At 50.8% G+C, this 21021-nt stretch overlaps 1 protein-coding gene across 4 annotated transcripts in view; it reads right to left on the minus strand.

Annotated features, from left to right (window-relative positions):
- Positions 1–745: 745 nt before the first annotated feature.
- UBAP2L (ubiquitin associated protein 2 like) overlaps positions 746–21021 on the minus strand; it is a gene marked incomplete at its 5' end in the record, with an annotated part of 31784 nt that continues 11508 nt past the window's right edge. Inside the window, 7 exon segments of one of the 4 annotated variants that reach the window (XM_040332898.1) lie at positions 746–1357; positions 3989–4036; positions 6685–6888; positions 7108–7175; positions 11363–11458; positions 11918–12023; positions 18835–19049. In XM_040332898.1, coding sequence (XP_040188832.1) covers positions 1262–1357; positions 3989–4036; positions 6685–6888; positions 7108–7175; positions 11363–11458; positions 11918–12023; positions 18835–19049 — 833 coding nt within the window. 4 annotated transcript variants of the gene reach the window in all.

Consider the following 21021-nt stretch of genomic DNA (forward strand, 5'->3'; position numbering starts at 1 on the left):
AGCGCCGCCTTTGTGCTTAAATCCTCCTGTATGTGGCAGTATGACCCCCATGTGTATTGAACATCGATGGAGTTGACCTTTTATTGTTTTTTCCTTCTCTCTTTTTTTATTGTTTTTTCCTTCTCTCTTTTTTTATTGTTTTTTCCTTCTCTCTTTTTTTATTGTTTTTTCCTTCTCTCTTTTTTTATTGTTTTTTCCTTCTCTCTTTTTTTATTGTTTTTTCCTTCTCTCTTTTTTTATTGTTTTTTCCTTCTCTCTTTTTTTATTGTTTTTTTCCCCTCCTTTTTTTATTGTTTTTTTCCCCTCCTTTTTTTATTGTTTTTTTCCCCTCCTTTTTTTATTGTTTTTTTTCCCCTCCTTTTTTTATTGTTTTTTTCCCCTCCTTTTTTTATTGTTTTTTTCCCCTCCTTTTTTTATTGTTTTTTTCCCCTCCTTTTTTTATTGTTTTTTTTATTGTTTTTTTTCTTTTTTATTGTTTTTCCTCTTTTTTTGTTTCTTCTTTATTTCTCCTTTTTATTGTTTTTTTCTCCTTTTTTATTGTTTTTTTTTCTCTTTTTTTATTGTTTTTTCTCCTTTTTTGTTTCTTCTTTTTTATTGTTTTTTCCTCCTTTTTTTGTTTTTTTTATTGTTTTTTGTTTCTCTCCACCAGACGGTTTTCATTCCTAGCAGGGCTTGCTCTTTTATTTTTAATGTACGAGCGCCGCCGCTGCCGGTCGCTGTGAATAACCGAAATGATGACAGAACATGCAGCCGTGTTTTTGTTTTATATATACAAGACACATTTATCCATTAAATTCAAAACACAGTACAAAAAAAAAAAAAAAAGAAAGAAAAAAAAAAAAATAAGTAACCACGTCAAGTGAGATATTTCATACAACGCAGAATTCATAACCATCCTTCCTACGGTAGACGTGGGCGGTGACACGCCTTCTCTGCCCCACCCCCCTCCTCCCTCTCTCACCTCTACAAAAAGAGGCGAAAAAAAAGGAGGGGAGGGAAAAAAAAAAATACAAAAAAAAAAAAAAAAAAGGTAAGACCAGCCCTCCCCTAAAATAGCAAACATTTCATAATTGCAGAAAAAAAAAGGGGGGAGAATACAAATTCTATATTACATACAATAAAGGGGGGATTGGGGGGGAGGGGAGAGCTGGGTGGTGGAGGAGGAGGAGGTCTCAGAACGGAGGGGGCCGGTCCTGCGATTTGCGTTGATCTTTTTTTCGCAATGTCCTCTTTGCGGTGGAGGCGGGGTTTATTTTTTCTGTCAGTTGGACCCCCAGCTGTAGCTGCTGTACGCCGACTTGCTTGCCTGAGATTTTTGCGGCATGGAGGCTCCTTGGGCGCGCTGTCCCGAGGCGGTCTGCGGAGAGAGAGGAAAAAAAAAGGCGATGTAATAAAGTTGCGTCACGGGCCGAAGACCGTGTCGGGGGAGGGGGGTGGGTTGACAAGTGCAAGCAGAACCCGCTATATACTGTATATAAAAGAGAACCTGTCATTTACTTATTCATGTGCAGCATGCCAAGTAATACCCCTCCCCCCACTCAAGATCACAGTACAGTGGAACCTTGGATTACAAGCAGAAAGCACTCGCATATCAAAGCGAGTTTCCCCATAGAAGTCAATGGAAAGGAAGATAATTTGTTCCGCATTGACTTCTATGGCATGCAATACCGCGGGTGGCCGGAGGTGAGGGAGAGGGCGCCAGAGAGCCTCGGAAATAGGACACAGCTTGGCTGGTCTTGGAATGGCATGCAATGCCACATGTGGCCAAAGGTGGGTGGGGGGCACCGGAGAGCTTCGGAAATAGACAGCTTGGTTGATCTTGGACTGTCATGCAATACCACATGTGGCCAGAGGTGAGGGAGGGGGTGCCGGATAGCCTCGGAAATAGGACACAGTTTGGCTGATCTTGGAATGGCATGCAATACCACATGTGGCCAGAGGTGGGTGGGGGGCGCCAGAGAGCCTCAGAAATAGGAGACAGCCCGGCTTAACTTGGAATGGCCTGCAATACCACATGTGGCCAGAGTTGAGGGAGGGGGCGCCAGAGAGCCTCGGAAATAGGAGACAGCTTGGCTAATCTTGGAATGGCATGCAGTCGGACGTGGGTTTGAGGCGCCAAAGAGACTCGGAAATACTGAGACAGTTTGGCTTATCTCGGCATGGCCTGTAATACCACATGTGGCCGGAGTTGAGGGAGGGGGCGCCGGAGAGCCTCGGAAATAGGAGACAGCCCGGCTTAACTTGGAATGGCCTGCAATACCACATGTGGCCAGAGTTGAGGGAGGGGGCGCCAGAGAGCCTCGGAAATAGGAGACAGCCCGGCTTAACTTGGAATGGCCTGCAATACCACATGTGGCCAGAGTTGAGGGAGGGGGCGCCAGAGAGCCTCGGAAATAGGAGACAGCCCGGCTTAACTTGGAATGGCCTGCAATACCACGTGGCCAGAGTTGAGGGAGGGGGCGCCGGAGAACCTTGGAAATAGGAGACAGCTTGGCTAATCTTGGAATGGCATGCAGTCGGACGTGGGTTTGAGGCGCCAAAGAGACTCGGAACAGTTTGGCTTATCTCGGCATGGCCTGTAATACCACATGTGGCCAGAGTTGAGGGAGGGGGCGCCGGAGAGCCTCGGAAATAGGAGACACCCCGGCTTAACTTGGAATGGCCTGCAATACCACGTGTGGCAAGAGTTGAGGGAGGGGGCGCCGGAGAGCCTCGGAAATAGGAGACAACCTGGCTGTTCTTGGAATGGCATGCAGTCGGACGTGGGTTTGGCTTATCTCGGCATGGCATGCAATACCACGTGTGGCCAAAGGTGGGTGGGGGGCACCGGAGAGCCTCGGAAATAGGAGACAGCTTGGCTTATCTCGGCATGGCATGCAATACCACGTGTGGCCAAAGGTGGGTGGGGGGCACCGGAGAGCCTCGGAAATAGGAGACAGCTTGGCTTATCTCGGCATGGCATGCAATACCACATGTTGCCTGAGGTGGGTTTGGGGCGCCAGAGAGACTCGGAAATACCGAGACAGCTTGGCTGATCTCGGAATGGCATGCAATACCACATGTGGCCAGAGGTGGGTGGGGGGCGCTAGAGAGCCTCAGAAAAATACTCTGAGACAACTTGGCTGATCTCTGAAACCCTCAGGAACGGAGTATTTCCGGACAACTCCAAACCATTCTGAGTGTCACTGGCGCCCCACCGCACCTCAGGCCAAATGCGGTACTGCACACCCCATTAGCTTCAATCCTTCTCGTTTTGTGAGACAACACTCGCTAACCGAGTCAGGATTATTTTTTTTTAAAGTTACCCGTCTTACAAAACGCTTGTTAACCGCGTTACTCGTTAACCGAGGTTCCTCAGGAATGGAGTATTTCCAAACGACTCCAAACCGTTCCGAGTGTCACCTGCGCCCCCCCCCACACCTCTGGCCACATACGGTACTGCACACCCCATTATCTTGAATTCTTCTCGTTTTGCGAACCGAGTCCGATTTTTTTTTTTTTTAAGTTGCTCGTCTTTCAGAACGCGCGTTACTCGTAAACCAAGGTTCCACCGTACCGTACCTCCCCCTTTGACAACGCACCATCTTTATTCAGGCATCATCCACTCTTCCTGCATTCTTTATTAGCTTGTCCTGCATGCACTTGCCAGCACCCCCCCTCCCCCCACCACCATAATCCCCCCGCAAAATGTGCAAAAAACCACAACCAAAAACGAGAAACCCCCAAATCTGTGTTTATTTTGGGGACGGTGGGCAAAGGATTTCCATAAGAAGCCAGGCACCAATCAAACTTGGCGGCATCATGCACCAGACTCCGCCCCCCCCATCCGATGGCAGTGAGTGTGAATGGATGGGGGGGGGGCGGGGTGCACGGTGGGAGTGTCTGTATGTGCACAGGAGCTCGTCACCAGGTGAGAGGAAGAGAGGGGAGGGGGTGGGGGGGGGGGGGAGGGGATGTGAAGGAGTGCAGAGTCCAAAGACAAATTTACCTGATCATCGTTCAGCAGCTGGCAACACAAAATCTGCAAATATGGCAGCTGGTGCAAAGGTGGGCGGGATATGCAAAATAAAGGGACAGACTTTTAGCATGAGAAGGTGCGGGAGGACAGTCAGCGCCAAAACCCAACCCCTCCCCTCCCCCCTAAAGATAGTGGAGGGGACAAGGGCAGCCGCGACCAGCGACCAACTTCAACACCCTGCGGTGGTCCAACCACCTTCATCACTTTGCAGTGGTCCAACCACCCTCAACACCCTGCGGTGGTCCGACCACCTTCATCACCCTGCGGTGGTCCAATCACCCTGCAGTGGTCCGACCACCTTCATCACATTGTGTCTTTCACAAGGGCCAGAGTATAAAACCGATCATTTCATCTCAACTACAGATTACAACTTGGATCTACAGGGCCAAGAAAAAAGTATTCACACCCCTCTATATATACACAGTGCCAAGAAAAAAAGTATTCACACCCCTTGAAATTCCCCACATCTTATGTTACAACCAAAAAAACGTAAATGTATTTTAATGGGATTTTATGTGAGAGACACAAAGTGTCACATAATTGTGAAGTGAACGGAAAATGATACAAATAAATATGTGAAAAGTGTGGGGGGGAGGAGGGGCATTTGTATGGCGCCCACCGGAGTCACTCCCCTTTCTCTACAAGTCTTTTTGGGGGTGTCTCTACCAGCTTTGCACATCTAGAGAGGAACATTTCTGCCCATTCTTCTTCTTTGTAAAATATCTCAAGCTCTGTCAGATTGGATGGAGAGCGTCTGTGATCAGCAATTTTCATGTCTTGCCACAGATTCTCAATGGGATTTAGGTCTGGACTGTGACTGGGCCATTCTAACACATGGATAGGCTTTGATCTAAACCATTCCATTGTAGCTCTGGCTGTACTTTAGGGTCGTTGTCCTGCTGGAAGGTGAACCCCCCCCCCCCCCCCCCGTCTAAAGTCTTTTGCAGGTTTTCTTCTAAGATTTTCCTGTATTTGGCTCCATCCATCTTCCCATCAACTCTAACCAGCTTCCCTGTCCCTGCTGAAGAAAAGCATGCCCACCACATGATGCTGCCACCACCATGTTTCACAGTTGGGATGGTGTGTTCAGGGTGATGTGCAGTGTTAATTTTCCCCACATATGGCGGTTTTTGTTGAATTTTGGTGTCATGTGACCAGAGCACCTTCTCCCACATGTTTGCTGTGTCCCCTCCCCCACATGTTTGCTGTGTCCCCTCCCCCACATGGCTTTTCACAAACTGCAAACAGGACTTCTTATGTCTTTCTTTCTCCAATGTCTTTCTTCTTGTCACTCTTCCATAAAGGGCAGATTTGTGGAGAGACCACTAATAGTTGTCCTGTGGACAGATTCTCCCCCCTGAGCTGTGCACCTCCTCCAGAGTCACCATGGGCCTCTTGGCTGCTCCTCTGATGAATGCTCTCCTTGCCCGGCCCGGTCAGTTTAGGTGGACGGCCGTGTCTTGGTAGGTTTGCGGTTGTGCCGTACTCTTTCCATTTTCCGATGATGGATTGAACAGAAGCTCTGTGAGATCTTCAAAGCTTGGGAGTTTTTTTTTATAACCTAACCCTGCTTTATACTTCTCCACAACTTCATCCCTGACCTGTCTGGTGTGTTCCTCGGCCTTCATGATGCTGTTTCTTCACTAAGGTTCTCTAACAAACCTCTGAGGGCTTCACAGAACAGCTGCATTTATACTGAGATTAAATGACACACAGATGGACTCTATTTACTAATTAGGTGACTTCTGAAGACAATTGAACTCACTAGATTTTAGTTATCAGAGTAAAGGGGGCTGAATACACTTTTCACATATTTGTATCATTATATTATTTTCCTTCCACTTCACAATTATGTGACACTTTGTGTTGGTCTCTCACATAAAATACATTTACCTTTTTGGTTGTAACATGACAACACGTGGGGGAATTTCAAGGGGTATGAATACTTTTTCTTGGCACTGTATGTGGCAGCACAGAGGTGGGCCTTATGCCTTGCTACCTGTGACAGTGATCACATGATCAGGGAAGCCCAGGTGTTTACAACCCTTATATGGTCGATGAAAAAAAATGAACGCACTAATGGCGCACTGATTAAGTGCTGCTGTGCGTGAAACACGTCAGTCAACCTTCCTGTGTTGTGCCCTCGTGCCGTGTTGAGCTCGCCACAATCCTGGGAAAAGGCCGCGGCTTCGGCCTAGTCCGCAGCGTCCAGCCTCGTGGCCTTTTCCCAGGATCGCCAGCGGGCAGATTTTTTTAGACGAGGCCTCGGCTTAGTCCGCGGAGCGCCGGTCCAATGAAAATAAAAAATCGATTTGGTCAAAATCTGAATCGATTTGACCTTCCAACTCGATTCAAATCGATCTTTTCCTCAGCCGTAAAAGTGACCCCCCCCAAAAATGTGTCAACCCATGTGTCCCCCCCCTGGGGGCTCCACTTTACAGACCTGAAGAGCGACCATACCAGGCCCGGAACAGTGAAGTATGCTTCAGTCTTCAGTGATGGAGAACCTCCTTGGCACCACCAGATGTTTTTTTGGGACTACATGTCCCACGGTCCTCCTGCACTCTGCAGTGTAGTGGAGCATCATGGGAAATGTAGTTCTGAAATCATCTGGGGTGCCGAGGTTTGAAATCGATGAACCAGCCAGGTTTTCTCGACGTGCTTACCTGAGCGTCTTGCTGGAGGTGGTGGTGGAGGATCTGGGAGTGAGCTTGTTGATGTGGCGGCGCCAGGATGTGCATGAATGGAGCCGGGGGGTAGGCAGCGGCCGTGGCCGGGTTGATGGGGCCTCCGGTTCCCAGCGCCGAGGGCAGGTTGAAGGACGTGGCCGGGGCGGCGGTGTGGAAAGCCTGCTTCTCAAACGATTGTTGCTAAAAGAAAAAAAAAAAAAAACGTAACGGGTCACCATCAGTACATAGGATCCACTATGGAGGGGGCGGGGCTAACGGACTACAAAATCTTAGGTCGTCAATGATGTCCTAAGCACAGGCTGGGGGGGGGGGGGGGGGGGAGACAATCCTGCCCTCTAGTGGTGACTGGTAGAAGCTTCCCATATACTTTGTATGAACAGACAGCACATGACCACCTACCTGTGTCTTGGAATAGACGGAGCCGGAGATATCGGGGACACCGGTGTTACTGGAGGTGACAGACACACCTGAAAAGAAACCACAACCAACGATTGTATGGATTGTAAAAATTAGAATGACAGTACTACAGGACGGGGTCTCCAAACGGCGGACCAGGGGCCAGATGGGGCCCTGTGCTTGTCTTCATCTGCCCCTTGGGACACTATTCCTCCCACTGACACCAATGATGGGACACTATTCCTCCCACTGACACCAATGGTGGGACACTATTCCTCCCACTGACACCAATGATGGGACACTATTCCTCCCACTGACACCAATGATGTGACACTATTCCTCCCACTGACACCAATGGTGGGTCACTATTCCTCCCACTGATACCAATGATGGGACACTATTCCTCCTACTGACACCAATGATGGGACACTATTCCTCCCACTGACACCAATGATAGGACACTATTCCTCCCACTGACACCAATGGTGGGACACTATTCCTCCCACTGACACCAATGGTGGGACACTATTCCTCCCACTGACACCAATGGTGGGACACTATTCCTCCCACTGACACCAATGATGGGACACTATTCCTCCCACTGACACCAATGGTGGGACACTATTCCTCCCACTGACACCAATGGTGGGACACTATTCCTCCCACTGACACCAATGGTGGGACACTATTCCTCCCACTGACACCAATGGTGGGACACTATTCCTGCCACTGACACCAATGATGGGACACTATTCCTCCCACTGATACCAATGATGGGACACTATTCCCCCCACTGACACCAAGGATGGGACACTATTCCTCCCACTGACACCAAGGATGGGACACTATTCCTCCCACTGACACCAAGGATGGGACACTATTCCTCCCACTGACACCAAGGATGGGACACTATTCCTCCCACTGATACCAATGATGGGGCACTATTCCTCCCACTGACACCAATGATGGGACACTATTCCTCCCACTGACACCAATGATGTGACACTATTCCTCCCACTGACACCAATGGTGGGTCACTATTCCTCCCACTGATACCAATGATGGGACACTATTCCTCCCACTGACACCAATGATAGGACACTATTCCTCCCACTGACACCAATGGTGGGACACTATTCCTCCCACTGACACCAATGGTGGGACACTATTCCTCCCACTGACACCAATGGTGGGACACTATTCCTCCCACTGACACCAATGGTGGGACACTATTCCTCCCACTGACACCAATGGTGGGACACTATTCCTCCCACTGACACCAATGGTGGGACACTATTCCTCCCACTGACACCAATGGTGGGACACTATTCCTCCCACTGACACCAATGATGGGTCACTATTCCTGCCACTGACACCAATGATGGGACACTATTCCTCCCACTGATACCAATGATGGGACACTATTCCCCCCACTGACACCAAGGATGGGACACTATTCCTCCCACTGACACCAAGGATGGGACACTATTCCTCCCACTGACACCAAGGATGGGACACTATTCCTCCCACTGACACCAAGGATGGGACACTATTCCTCCCACTGATACCAATGATGGGGCACTATTCCTCCCACTGACACCAATGATGGGACACTATTCCTCCCACTGACACCAATGATGGGACACTATTCCTCCCACTGACACCAATGATGGGACACTATTCCTCCCACTGACACCAAAAACAGGGAAGCCTTCCTACTTTGAATACCAACAAGGAGGCACTATTCCTCCAACTAAAACCAATGATGGGGCACAGTTTACTCTTACTCACACCAATGATGGGACACTATTCCTCCCACTGACACCAATGATGGGGCACAGTTTACTCTCACTCACACCAATGATGGGGCACAGTTTACTCTTACTCACACCAGGGCGTTTTATAATCCCACTGGGCACAGCCCGGCCCCTTTAAAGCTTCCAGGAAAGTAAAAGTTTGGAGACCCCTACTATATTATAATAAAGGTTAAAGCGTTTTCGCACATTGGGATGTGAGGTACACAGGTTGTCAGTGCTGTCCTGCCAACTCATACTGCAGCGCTCCCGACTACACTACAGTCACACAATGATAACGGATTTCCTCTGGTCTCGGGAATCATGCCTGTTGGTTTGTCAAGTCTTGCAATGCCTCATGGGAGTTTCGGAACAGCCGAAGTACTGAAGTTGCAGAAAGCAAAATTATTCTGATCCAATTGATAGAAAATTATTCAAATGGCGCACAAGACCGTACTAAGCCGTTATCCTAAAATGTGACGGTGATGGAGGAGAGTTGTAATATATTGTTCTACATTCTACTCAATTCTGATGTGAGTGAGTGAGAGAGAGAGAGAGAGAGAGAGAGAGAGAGAGAGAGAGAGAGAGAGAGAGAGAGAGAGAGAGAGAGAGAGAGAGAGAGAGAGACTGCTTCACAGCCGACCCTCCAGACGCACCAAGTAGAGGATTTGTAAATATGGACAACATGGAGTAGTAGAGGTGTGGGTGGGAGGCAAGCTGGACAAAAGGTAGCAGGGCAGACTGGGGAAAGGGGAGAATGATAAGTTGAGGGAGGAAAGAGGGCAGGCAGCCGGGCCCGAGAGAGGGAGGAAAGAGGGCGGGCAGTCGGGCTCCAGAGAGGGAGGAAAGAGGGCGGGCAGTCGGGCTCGAGAGAGAGGGAGGAAAGAGGGCAGGCAGTCGGGCCCGAGAGAGGGAGGAAAGAGGGCAGGCAGTCGGGCTCGAGAGAGAGGGAGGAAAGAGGGCAGGCAGTCGGGCCCGAGAGAGGGAGGAAAGAGGGCAGGCAGTCGGGCTCGAGAGAGAGGGAGGAAAGAGGGCAGGCAGTCGGGCCCGAGAGAGGGAGGAAAGAGGGCAGGCAGTCAGGCTCCAGAGAGGGAGGAAAGAGGGCGGGCAGTCGGGCTCGAGAGAGAGGGAGGAAAGAGGGCAGGCAGTCAGGCTCCAGAGAGGGAGGAAAGAGGGCAGGCAGTCGGGCTCGAGAGAGAGGGAGGAAAGAGGGCAGGCAGTCAGGCTCCAGAGAGGGAGGAAAGAGGGCAGGCAGTCGGGCTCGAGAGAGAGGGAGGAAAGAGGGCAGGCAGTCAGGCTCCAGAGAGGGAGGAAAGAGGGCAGGCAGTCGGGCTCCAGGGAGAGAAGAAAGAGGGCAGGCAGTCGGGCTCCAGAGAGAGAGGAAAGAAAGAGGGCAGGCAGTCGGGCTCCAGAGAGAGAGGAAAGAGGGCAGGCAGTCGGGCTCCAGAGAGAGAGGAAAGAAAGAGGGCAGGCAGTCGGGCTCCAGAGAGGGAGGAAAGAAAGAAAGAGGGCAGGCAGTCGGGCTCCAGAGAGGGAGGAAAGAAAGAAAGAGGGCAGGCAGTCGGGCTCCAGAGAGGGAGGAAAGAGGGCAGGCAGTCGGGCTCCAGAGAGAGAGGAAAGAAAGAAAGAGGGCAGGCAGTCGGGCTCCAGAGAGGGAGGAAAGAAAGAGGGCAGGCAGTCGGGCTCCAGAGAGGGAGGAAAGAGGGCAGTCGGGCTCGAGAGAGGGAGGAAAGAGGGCAGCAGGCAGTCGGGCTCCAGAGAGGGAGGAAAGAAAGAGGGCAGGCAGTCGGGCTCCAGAGAGGGAGGAAAGAGGGCAGGCAGTCGGGCTCGAGAGAGGGAGGAAAGAGGGCAGGCAGTCGGGCTCGAGAGAGGGAGGAAAGAGGGCAGGCAGTCGGGCTCGAGAGAGGGAGGAAAGAGGGCAGGCAGTCGGGCTCCAGAGAGGGAGGAAAGAGGGCAGGCAGTCGGGCTCCAGAGAGGGAGGAAAGAGGGCAGGCAGTCGGGCTCCAGAGAGGGAGGAAAGAGGGCAGGCAGTCGGGCTCCAGAGAGGGAGGAAAGAGGGCAGGCAGTCGGGCTCGAGAGAGGGAGGAAAGAGGGCAGGCAGTCGGGCTCGAGAGAGGGAGGAAAGAGGGCAGGCAGTCGGGCTCGAGAGAGGGAGGAAAGAGGGCAGGCAGTCGGGCTCGAGAGAGGGAGGAAAGAGGGCAGGCAGTCGGGCTCGAGATGGCAGGCAGTCAGGCTCGAGAGGGGGAGGAGAGAGGGCAAGCAGTCGGGCTCGAGAGAGGGAGGAAAGAGGGCAGTCGAGCTCGAGAGGGCATGCAGTCAGGCTCGGGGGAGGGGGTGGAGAGATGCAAGGCAGGCAGGCTTGGGAGGGAAAAGGGCAGAGGGGGGCTCTGAACAATCCAGGGACAGGAGGAGAGGCTACAGGATAAGACAAAGGAAAAACAAAGCAGGAAGCAGAGAGCACTTACCAGCGCCTGGTCCATTGGTGCAAGCAGCAGAAGCCCCACTAAATGTACCCTTACAGAAATCCCCCACGCTGGACACCTGGCCCAAGTCCTCAAAGCCTGTAAACAGACAGAGCCCTCAGCAAGGAACGGAGCCCCCCCCCCCCACCCGACACACATAGACCCAACATCGGCCACCAGAGGACACACGCCGGCAAGACAGACAGACCTCACAAGGTTCCCCCCCCCCTTTGACAAGCAGGCACTCAACGCGCGCGAGATCGAGATCCTCCCTCTCACCGCTTCCAACACAACGAACGACTCAAGCAGCACACAACTCACTCGAAGCACAATTCCTCAATCATCTCTCAGGCGGCCCCCTCAACTTAGGACCCCCGCACAGCTAGTCACCTTCTGCTGCTCGGACCATCAGCGGGGGCAGACGCTCTGCTGCAGGGCAGAGTTAGGAGGGGGGTCAGGGGGGTAGGTAAGATGGCATTTACAGCTACGGGGGGAGGGTGAAAAGGAGTCAATCGGGAACCGACAAAAAGTGATAGGGTCTTGGTAATCTTGTCTTACCGGTGTTGTAAGCATGAGAGCCGTAGCTGGCCGCTTGCTGGAAGGCGGCAGCCGAAGTATTGACCCCAACATTCACCGCGTGCTGCTTCGACGTGGTAGGCGCCACCTGCAGGGAGAGAAGAAAAAGGGACAAGAGGACTCGTGAGGCCAGGGCTCTCTCTCTAGCTCCGCCCTTAGCGGCAGGTCACAAAACAAGGGCAGTGCAAGTGTCTTAATTTTTGCAGCCAGGCGAGACAGGCTCTATCCTGCCCTAAAAATAAAAAAAAACACAGTGCCCCCCCCCCCCCCTCATAATACCCGGCAAGGAGGAGACCAAGTTTTTTTTTTTTAGTCAGCTGCCATTTAATAAACAAGGGCCGATGTCGCGTTATTCTTTGAAGCCAAAACGAGAGCAGACGTCAATTCGGCAAGCCCCGGTTGGTGATTAGATTTTTTTTTCGGGCCCCGGGTTGGTGAATAGATTTTTTTTCGGGCCCCCGGTTGGTGATTCGTTTTTTTTTTTTTTTTTTTCAGGCCCCGGTTGGCGATTCGATTTTTTTTCTCCGGTAAAGCCACAGCCACGTTGAGTCACCGGGCAAGCTTAATAATGGCGCTGCTGCTGCAAGGTAGAGGGTAAAGCACAGGATGGACCAACAGCAAGGGGAGGGGGACGGGTAGAGGGTGACAACCCCAAAAAATGAAAGCCTCGTGCCCCAGGAAACGGGTGCCAGACACACAGAAGGCAGGCTTTAAATTTTTTTCTCACCTCGGAAAAAAGCAAAGAGGATTCTGGGACATACCTGGGATGGATCGCCAACATACTGAAACGTCTCAGTTGCCAGCACGCCCGCGGGGTACCTCTAAGTGGTATATACAGGGAGGTTAGAGGTAAATCTCGGGGAGGGGGCCCCACTTGCAAAAAATTTTTTTTTTTTATAAGGACCCCTCTCATTTACAATTGTTACCCAAAAAATGGCATAAGGGAAGAGCAAGAACCCAAAATAATGCTTTCGATAAAACATAAAAACAATAATAAATTTCCTAAAGTTTAACTTTTTTTTATTCCCGTTCAAGAGTAACAAACTACAGAAATCCCCCCCCCCCCCCCCCCAGTTCCCCAAAAGCAATAAGGAGGGCGGCCAATCGGACAGTTTATTGAAAATACTTTTATTAAGTATGGAGATATTTACAAACAGGGAAAAAAAAAAAAAAAGATTTTTTTTTTACCAAAAAGAAAAAAAAAACAGTTACAGCACAAGAGAACACAAGAGATCAATGTCAGAAATTTTCAGGTGCAAAAAAAAGCATTAGCGGCAATAACGTGATTTTTTTTTTAAACAGTCTGCGATGGTCAAGACATGAGTCAACTTTTTTTTTAGGTTTTTAAAGGGAATCTTTCAACTACAGGAAAAAGTCAGTCCGAAGTTCGGATAAAAAAAAAATCAATAAAAAAAATAAATTTGTGGTCATGATGGTCACAGAGGTGGGTGGTTACGCGTTTCAACATTCGGACATTGAAAAGCAGCAGTAAACTAGACAAATTTCAGGAGCCAAAAGTGCGCCTGAAAAGTAAGGCATCCGCATGGGGGGGGGGGGGGGTACTACAACGTAAGCCAGTGCAAGGGCAGTGTTTATCGCGCGGGGATGCAGAGGTGCTGCATGCATTCCTGAGCAGGCAGTCCCCTATTGATGTCAATTGGGGACACAGAAGGCGTGGCTCCCAATTTGACTTGTGCGGGTGCAGACAGACCGGATATAAATAATGTGGGAGCGCCGCACTCACAAGAGCGTGAGCTCAGATGACAGCAAAGAGCACCCACAGCCTTGGTTCCCTACCAGGCCATGCTCCCTCCAACACGTTTCGTCCCATGTCTAAAAGTAAGCTCCAGGGCGAAAGGCATCAGTGGAGTGGCCTGGGAGGTGCCAAGGCTGAGGCCACAGTGTACTCCCCCTGCAAAGGCAGCGTTTACCCGCACAGGGATGTGTAGGTGTTCTGTGCATCCCCCATGCAGTCAATCCCATTGACGTCGTTAGGGACGCAGTGGGCTGCACTGACTCCAAATTTGACATCTAGGTGGGTGCAGGTGTGTTTCCTCGTCTTGAAAAGCCTGGATCGCCACCCTATAAAGTGGGTGCTGGTGTGTCAGGTAGTCACCCAGAAGTAGCGTGTGTAAATAATGTGAAGAGTGGCCTCAGGTCTTGGCTCTTTCCCAGGCCCCTCCCATTGACAGGTTTCGCCCAGCCCCTGGAGCTTAGTCATAGATATACGACTAGGCTCTGGTGGTCAGGCGAAACACGTCCTGATAGGCCGCTTTTCACTTTCGTCTGAGCTTGGGCTGTTGCGGGCTGACGAGTGTGGCGCTCACACTGGGAAGAGCCCGATTTCAAATTTAAGAAAAGAGCGGCCTTAGTCTTGGCTCTCTTTTTCCCAGGCCCCTCTCTGTGACAGGTTTTCGCCCAGCCCCTGGAGCTTAGTCATAGATATAAGACTAGGCTCTAGTGGTCAGGCGAAACCCGTCAGTGCCACGACCTGGGAGGCCGCGCTTTATTTTCGTCTGAGCTTGGGGTGCGCCCAAAATTTACACACGCTACTTCTAAGTGGGAACCTGAGACGCCGGCACCCATTTTAGCGTGGATCACTGGAGGAGCGAGGACATTGGTGCTTCAGGAGCGTGCTCTCCAAGCTTTTTAAATACAGGTCACGGTGTGAGTTCGGGGGACACCTGCACCCACACGGATGTGAAATGTGGGGCCAGTGCAGGGATGCACAGAACACGGGTAATCACAGCCCTCGCACACAGTCTGTAGCACAAGGCCAAAAACACCGGTACCTACGCATGCTCCCTGGCTTGTTAAAGTGACTAGCTAGGCCCTGCATTCACTGAATAAAAAAGACGCTACAATAAGAATATAAAACATCAGAATATAGTAAAAAAAAAAAAAAAATCTCACCCAACACTGAAGCTTCTGGTGCACTCGACTTGACTGGGTCTTTTCCCAGGATCCTGGAAAAACAGTTTCAGGATCCCAAATCTGGTAAAAAAACGTGCGCTTCTACAAAGTAGCGGGACTGGGAACCCATGGCTTTCAACCATGATCCACCACCAGAAGAATCCAAGGACTCACCTAGGCGGGAGCACCAGAAGCTGAAGTGTAGGCTCAGATGATCAGATGCTGCTTTCTCCAGGCATGCAAAGCTTCCAGGGTTAGAGCTGCATCTGCAGGAACGGTGCACTTCAATTCTTTCACATGGTCTATGCCGGTGAGGAAACGTTCGATGAAATGGTTTCTACAGAAAGTCCAGCACCAGGACCCAGTGCTTTCTTGCTGCAGAGTCCTTGAAAGTTCCTCATAACGAATGGCCTAAGGTGTGTGACGTCTGAACAATGTTTTGAGAAGAGCGCTGACGTTCCAAAGTTGGTCCTACAGCCTTTTGATGGCCGCATTAAAAAGGTACGGCCAAACTGCAGCTGGGGGGGTAACAGGCTCTTCCATCCTCCTCTAGTCTATGGGAGGAACACTCATTTGGCAATATTGCTCTCTTGACCTGGTTTACATCCAACTGATTGGCCATCAAGATGACAAGACCATCAACGTTATCCCGAGCAATCCTCATCTGGTGGCCGATTTGTTCTTCTACTCCTCCTCCTCCTCCTCGGGAACCTGACCAAGATGATGGCTCCTCATCTGCAGCAGCAGGACAGTGGTTGTCCTCCGTCACCTCGTCTCCCCCCCAGCACCTCCAAACCTCCGTGTCTCTCCCGGGAGAAGTGGCAAACAAGGAAGCCTGCAGGTCCTAACCTCCTAATGTTAATTCATTTTGACTCAGACGCATAGACTTAGCGGGCTTCAACAGCAATGACCCCCACGGTGTTGTGTTATAACAGTACAGGAATGTCGTGCACCACGGCCATGTGTGCGCCTGACCACTCTAATTATCTCTGTCAGCGATGACATGGGCTCAGTAGGCAGTTACAGGTGTCACTAGGTTGTTTTTATTTTTCTCTCGCAGTTACAGGTATCACTAGGTTGTTTTTTTCTCTCTCTCGTAGTTACAGGTGTCACTAGGTTGTTTTTTTTTCTCTCTTTTTAAACGTAGCATTTTATTTGGGAGACCGGGGGTAGGGGGTAAAAAAATGGCAATGCATGATTAGGTTGCAACATACAACTTTGGGAGCCATTGCATCTGATATTTGTATTGGTCGGTGACAGGTTCGCCTTAGGACCGTTTCACCGAATTTAAAACTGAACTCCATGATCTAGTATAGATTTATCTCCATTTACCCATTAAAATGCCTTTACACTTTATATTTAACAAATACCTTAATTAGTTGATATGTACTTTGCCCGGGGGGGGGGGGGGGGGGGTGCTGGGAGAGGATCTGGGGGTGGGGGGAGCACGGTGCACGTCACAAGGATGTGTGTTCCATACGACCAGGAGCTGTGGGGATGCATTTTCTAAGGGAAATCGGGACTACGTTTCCCATCATACTGTGGAAATTCACAATGTGGTGGACGGAGCTCAGGTGTCCCAGCCAATCAATGGCTGTGGTATGCAGGGTTAAGGTATTCCCACCAATCAATGGCTGTGGTATGCAGGGTTAAGGTATTCCCACCAATCAATGGCTGTGGTGTGCGGGGTTAAGGTATTCCCACCAATCAATGTGTGGGGATGCATTTCCTAAAGGGAAATCGGGACCGATTCCCCATCATACTGTAGAAATTCATGTGATGGGTGGAGCTCAAGCGTCCCAGCCAATCAATAGCCGTGGTGGGCGGATCTGAGGTGTTCCTACCAATCAATGGCTGTGGGAAGGGTCACGACCAGGAGCTGTGGGGATGCATTTCCTGAGGAGAATCGGGACTACGTTTCTCATCATACTGTGGAAACTCAATGTGGTTGGTGGAGCTCAGGGGTCCCAGCCAATCAATGGCTGTGGTGGGCGATGCATTTCCTAAGGGGACTCGGGACTACGTTTCCCATCATACTGTGGAAATTCATAATGTGGTGGGTGGAGCTGAAGCGTCCCAGCCAATCAATGGCCGTGGTGGGCAGAGCTGAGGTGTTCCTACCAATCAATGGCTGTGGGAAGGGTCACAACCAGGAGCTGTGGGGATGCAGTTCCTGAGGAGAATGGGGATGCAGTTCCTGAGGAGAATCGGCACGTTTCTCATCATACTGTGAAAACTCAATGTGGTTGGCGTCTCAGCCAATCAATGGCTTTAGTGGGCAGAGCTAAGGTGTTCCTACCAATCAATGGCTGTGGGGATGCATTTTCTAAAGGGGAAACAGGACTAGGTTTCCCATCATACTGTGGAAATTCATATAATGTGGTGGGCGGAGCGCAAGTGTCCCAGCCAATCAATGGCTGTGGTGGGCCTACGTTTCCCATCATACTGTGGAAATTCATAATGTGGTGGGTGGCGCTCAAGTGTCTCAGCCAATCAATGGCTGTGGCGGGGGGAGCCGAGGTATTCCTACCAATCAATGGCTGTGGGGATGCATTTTCTAAGGGGAATCGGGACTACGTTTCCCATCATACTGTGGAAATTTACAATGTGGTGGGCAGAGCTCAGGCGTCCCAGCCAATCAATGGCTGTGGCAGGCGGAGCCGAGGTATTCCTACCAATCAATGGCTGTGGGGATGCATTTCCTAAAGGGAATCAGGACTACGTTTCCCATCATACTGTGGAAATTTACAATGTGGTGGGCGGAGCTCAAGCGTCTCAGCCAATCAATGGCTGTGGGGGCAGGGTCACAACCAGGAGATGTGGGGGGGTGCTTTTTCCTTTGGGGGGGAATCGGAACTACAATTTCCCATCATACCGTGGACATTGTCAATGTGGTGGGCGGTGCTCCTTGCCAAATCAATGGCTGTTGGTAAGGGTCGCGGACCAGAAGCTGCGTTACTTGTACCCAACCCCAACCACCACCACCGTCCTTCCTTCAAGAAACTACCGAGGAAACGCGATTGGGCGCCATTTCTCTTTTTGTGTCTGGTTGCACCAACCAGAAGGAAGAAGAAACTGAGTATAAGGGACCTGTTGAGGGGTACAGAAAAAAAAGACATCAAATCTATGATATCCGGCCTGTCACCCAGCACTGCAGCAATTGATTAAAGACAAATTCAAAAAAAAAAAAATAGAAAAAAAAATCCTAAGACGCTAGGTAACCAACCCACAACTTGGGCGCACTTTTACTTTAATTGCGTTTAATATCCTTCGCCTGTAGATGGCGACATTAAACCCTTCAGTCATGTTTTGCTGTGTTTTTCAATGAACGGAAGAGGGAATTTTGGCACAACTAATAAAAGTTTATTCCTCCTGACTCTAAAATAGATGAGCCTGACCCCCCCACCACCCCTAACCTACATAAGTTATTTCATACTGGGGGGGGGGGGGAGAAAGTCCTCAATGAATAACACTACAAGCGGCACAAACCTTACAGTAAAAGAAAACACGTACAGATTCCCTTTAAAAACCTAGACCGTCTCTGATCCGAACCCGATTGGTAAACTGAACAGTCCGGGGGGGCGTCATTGGTAAACCGGTGATAGGGAAGGGAGACGCCCAGCCCACACTGCCCTGCTGGGGGGGGGGGGGTAAACAAGCCAATCAGAGGCTGGGAGGGCGTCGGGTTTTGAAGTTTTTTCCGAATCTCATGCCGTCTTGTCACGTCACGGTACCCCCTTTAAACATGCAACCTCAAGGCTATCCGACAACGCAAAGGGGGGGTGGGGGGTCAGGAGAAGTCAAACTTTAGGTTGTCGGGGGGTCGTGTGTTTAAGGTGCCATTTAATTTCTGTTTTTTTTTTTTTTCTTGGTTTTGTCCATTTCCTGCCCACCTCCCCCCAGAGCAAAACGTTTTATAGGGGTTTTTTTTTTTTTTTTGATTTTTTTTTTTTTTTTTAAGGGTGTCAACGATAGTGCGCACTCACTGGGAACACGGGGCCGTACTGGAAAGTGCTGGGTAGACCCGGTACCCCGGTGTAGTAGGGAAGACTGGTGTAGCTGTATCCCGGAGGCAGGGCGGGGTTTAGGAATGTTTGCTGTGTGGTGTGGTGGCCTTGAGTCTGGCTCTGCTGAGGCTGCGCCAGCGTCGTCGCCGGCGCGGGGGAGGAGGCGTCTGCTCGGCCGAATTTTGAGAGGTCACCTGTATGGAAAAAAAACAAAAGAGGTCATTTTTAGATTAGTGAGTTTAATCATTCATTATTGCTGAATATAAAATTTCTACAAAGTAATTAAAAACCTTTACGCCGGGTTCCTACCTCTCTGGGGCACCACTGGTGCAACTTTTACGCCGGGTTCCTACCTCTCTGGGGCACCACTGGTGCAACTTTTACGCCGGGTTCCTACCTCTCTGGGGCACCACTGGTGCAACTTCTACGCCGGGTTCCTACCTCTCTGGGGCACCACTGGTGCAACTTCTACGCCAGGTTCCTACCTCTCTGGGGCACCACTGGTGCAACTTCTACGCCGGGTTCCTACCTCTCTGGGGCACCACTGGTGCAACTTCTACGCCGGGTTCCTACCTCTCTGGGGCATCACTGGAGCAACTTCTACGCCGGGTTCCTACCTCTCTGGGGCACCACTGGTGCAACTTCTATGCCGGGTATCTACCTCTCTGGGGCATCACTGGAGCAACTTCTACGCCGGGTTCCTACCTCTCTGGGGCTCCACTGGTGTAACCTCTACGCTGGGTTCCCTATCTCACTGGGGCTCCACTGGTGCAATTTCTACACCAAGTTCCTATCCCTCTGGGACTTCACTGGCACAAATCTCTACACTGGGTTTCCTACCACTCGGGGGCTCCACTGGTGCAATGTCTACGCCGAGTTCTTATCTCTCTGGTGCAACCTCTACACTGGCTTTCTACTTCTCTGGGGCACCACTGGTGCAAGCCCTATGCTGGGTTCCTACCTCTGTACGGCACCACTGGTGCAACCTCTATGCAGAGTTCCCATCTCTCTGGGGCACCACTGGTGCAACCTCTACACTGGGTTCCCGAGGGGGGTCCACTAGTGCAACGTCTACGCCGAGTTCCTATCTTTCTGGTGCAACCTCTATGCTAGGTTCCCATCTCTCTGGGGCACCACTGGCTCAACCTCTACACCAAGTACCTACGTCTTGGTGTAGAGGTTGCACCAGTGGAGCCCCCAAGACGTAGGTACTTGGTGTAGAGGTTGCACCAGTGGAGCCCCGAAGTACCTACGTCTTGGGGGCTCCACTGGTGCAACCTCTACACCAAGTTCCTATCTCTCTGGTGCAACCTCTACACTGGCTTTCTATCTTTTTGGGGCACCACTGGTGAAAGCCCTATGCTAGGTTCCTACATCTCGGGAGCACCACTAGTGCAACCTCTACACCAAGTTTCTACCTCTCTGAGGCACCACTGGTGCAAGCCCTATGCTGGGTTCCTACCTCTGTGCGGCATCTCTGGGGCACCACTTTTGCAACCTCTGTGCTGAGTTCCCCATCTCACTGGGTCTCCACTGGTGCAATCTCTATACCAAGTTTCTATCCCCCTGGGACTTCACTGGCGCAAACCTCTATTCCGAGTTCCCATCTCTCTGGGGCACCACTAGCGCAACCTCTACTCTGGGTTCCCTACCTCTCAGGGGAGCCACTGGTGCAACTTCTACACCGAGTATCTGTCTCTCTTGGGCACTCTACTGGAGCAACCTCTACATTGGGTTTTTATCTTTCTGGGGCACCACTGGTGAAACCTCTACACCAAGTTCCCATCCCTCTAGGGCTCCACTGGCGTAACCTCTATGCTGGGTTCCTATCTCTCTGGGGCTCCGCTGGTGCAACTTGTTCACAGAGTTCCTATCACATCCTTTGATGTTAACCTCTACCCTGGGTTGCCCGGTATGCACAGCATACCGCCCCCACCATCCCTTCAGGCGCAAGATAGTACTAGTCACAGTGGGAACACCCCATGACGGCTGGGTAAAGATCCAGTGACCATCATTGTGCATTTTTTTTTGGCACCACCAAGAGTTAAAAGTGGTTGTAAAGGTAGACGGTGCATTCTGTGCAATAAGATAAAAATCCTGTGTGCAGCAGCCCCCCCCAATACTTACCCGAGGTCCATCTAGCTCCAGCGATGTCCATGAATGTCT

Source organism: Rana temporaria, chromosome 13 (genome assembly GCF_905171775.1).
Source record: "Rana temporaria chromosome 13, aRanTem1.1, whole genome shotgun sequence".
Lineage (NCBI taxonomy): Eukaryota > Metazoa > Chordata > Amphibia > Anura > Ranidae > Rana > Rana temporaria.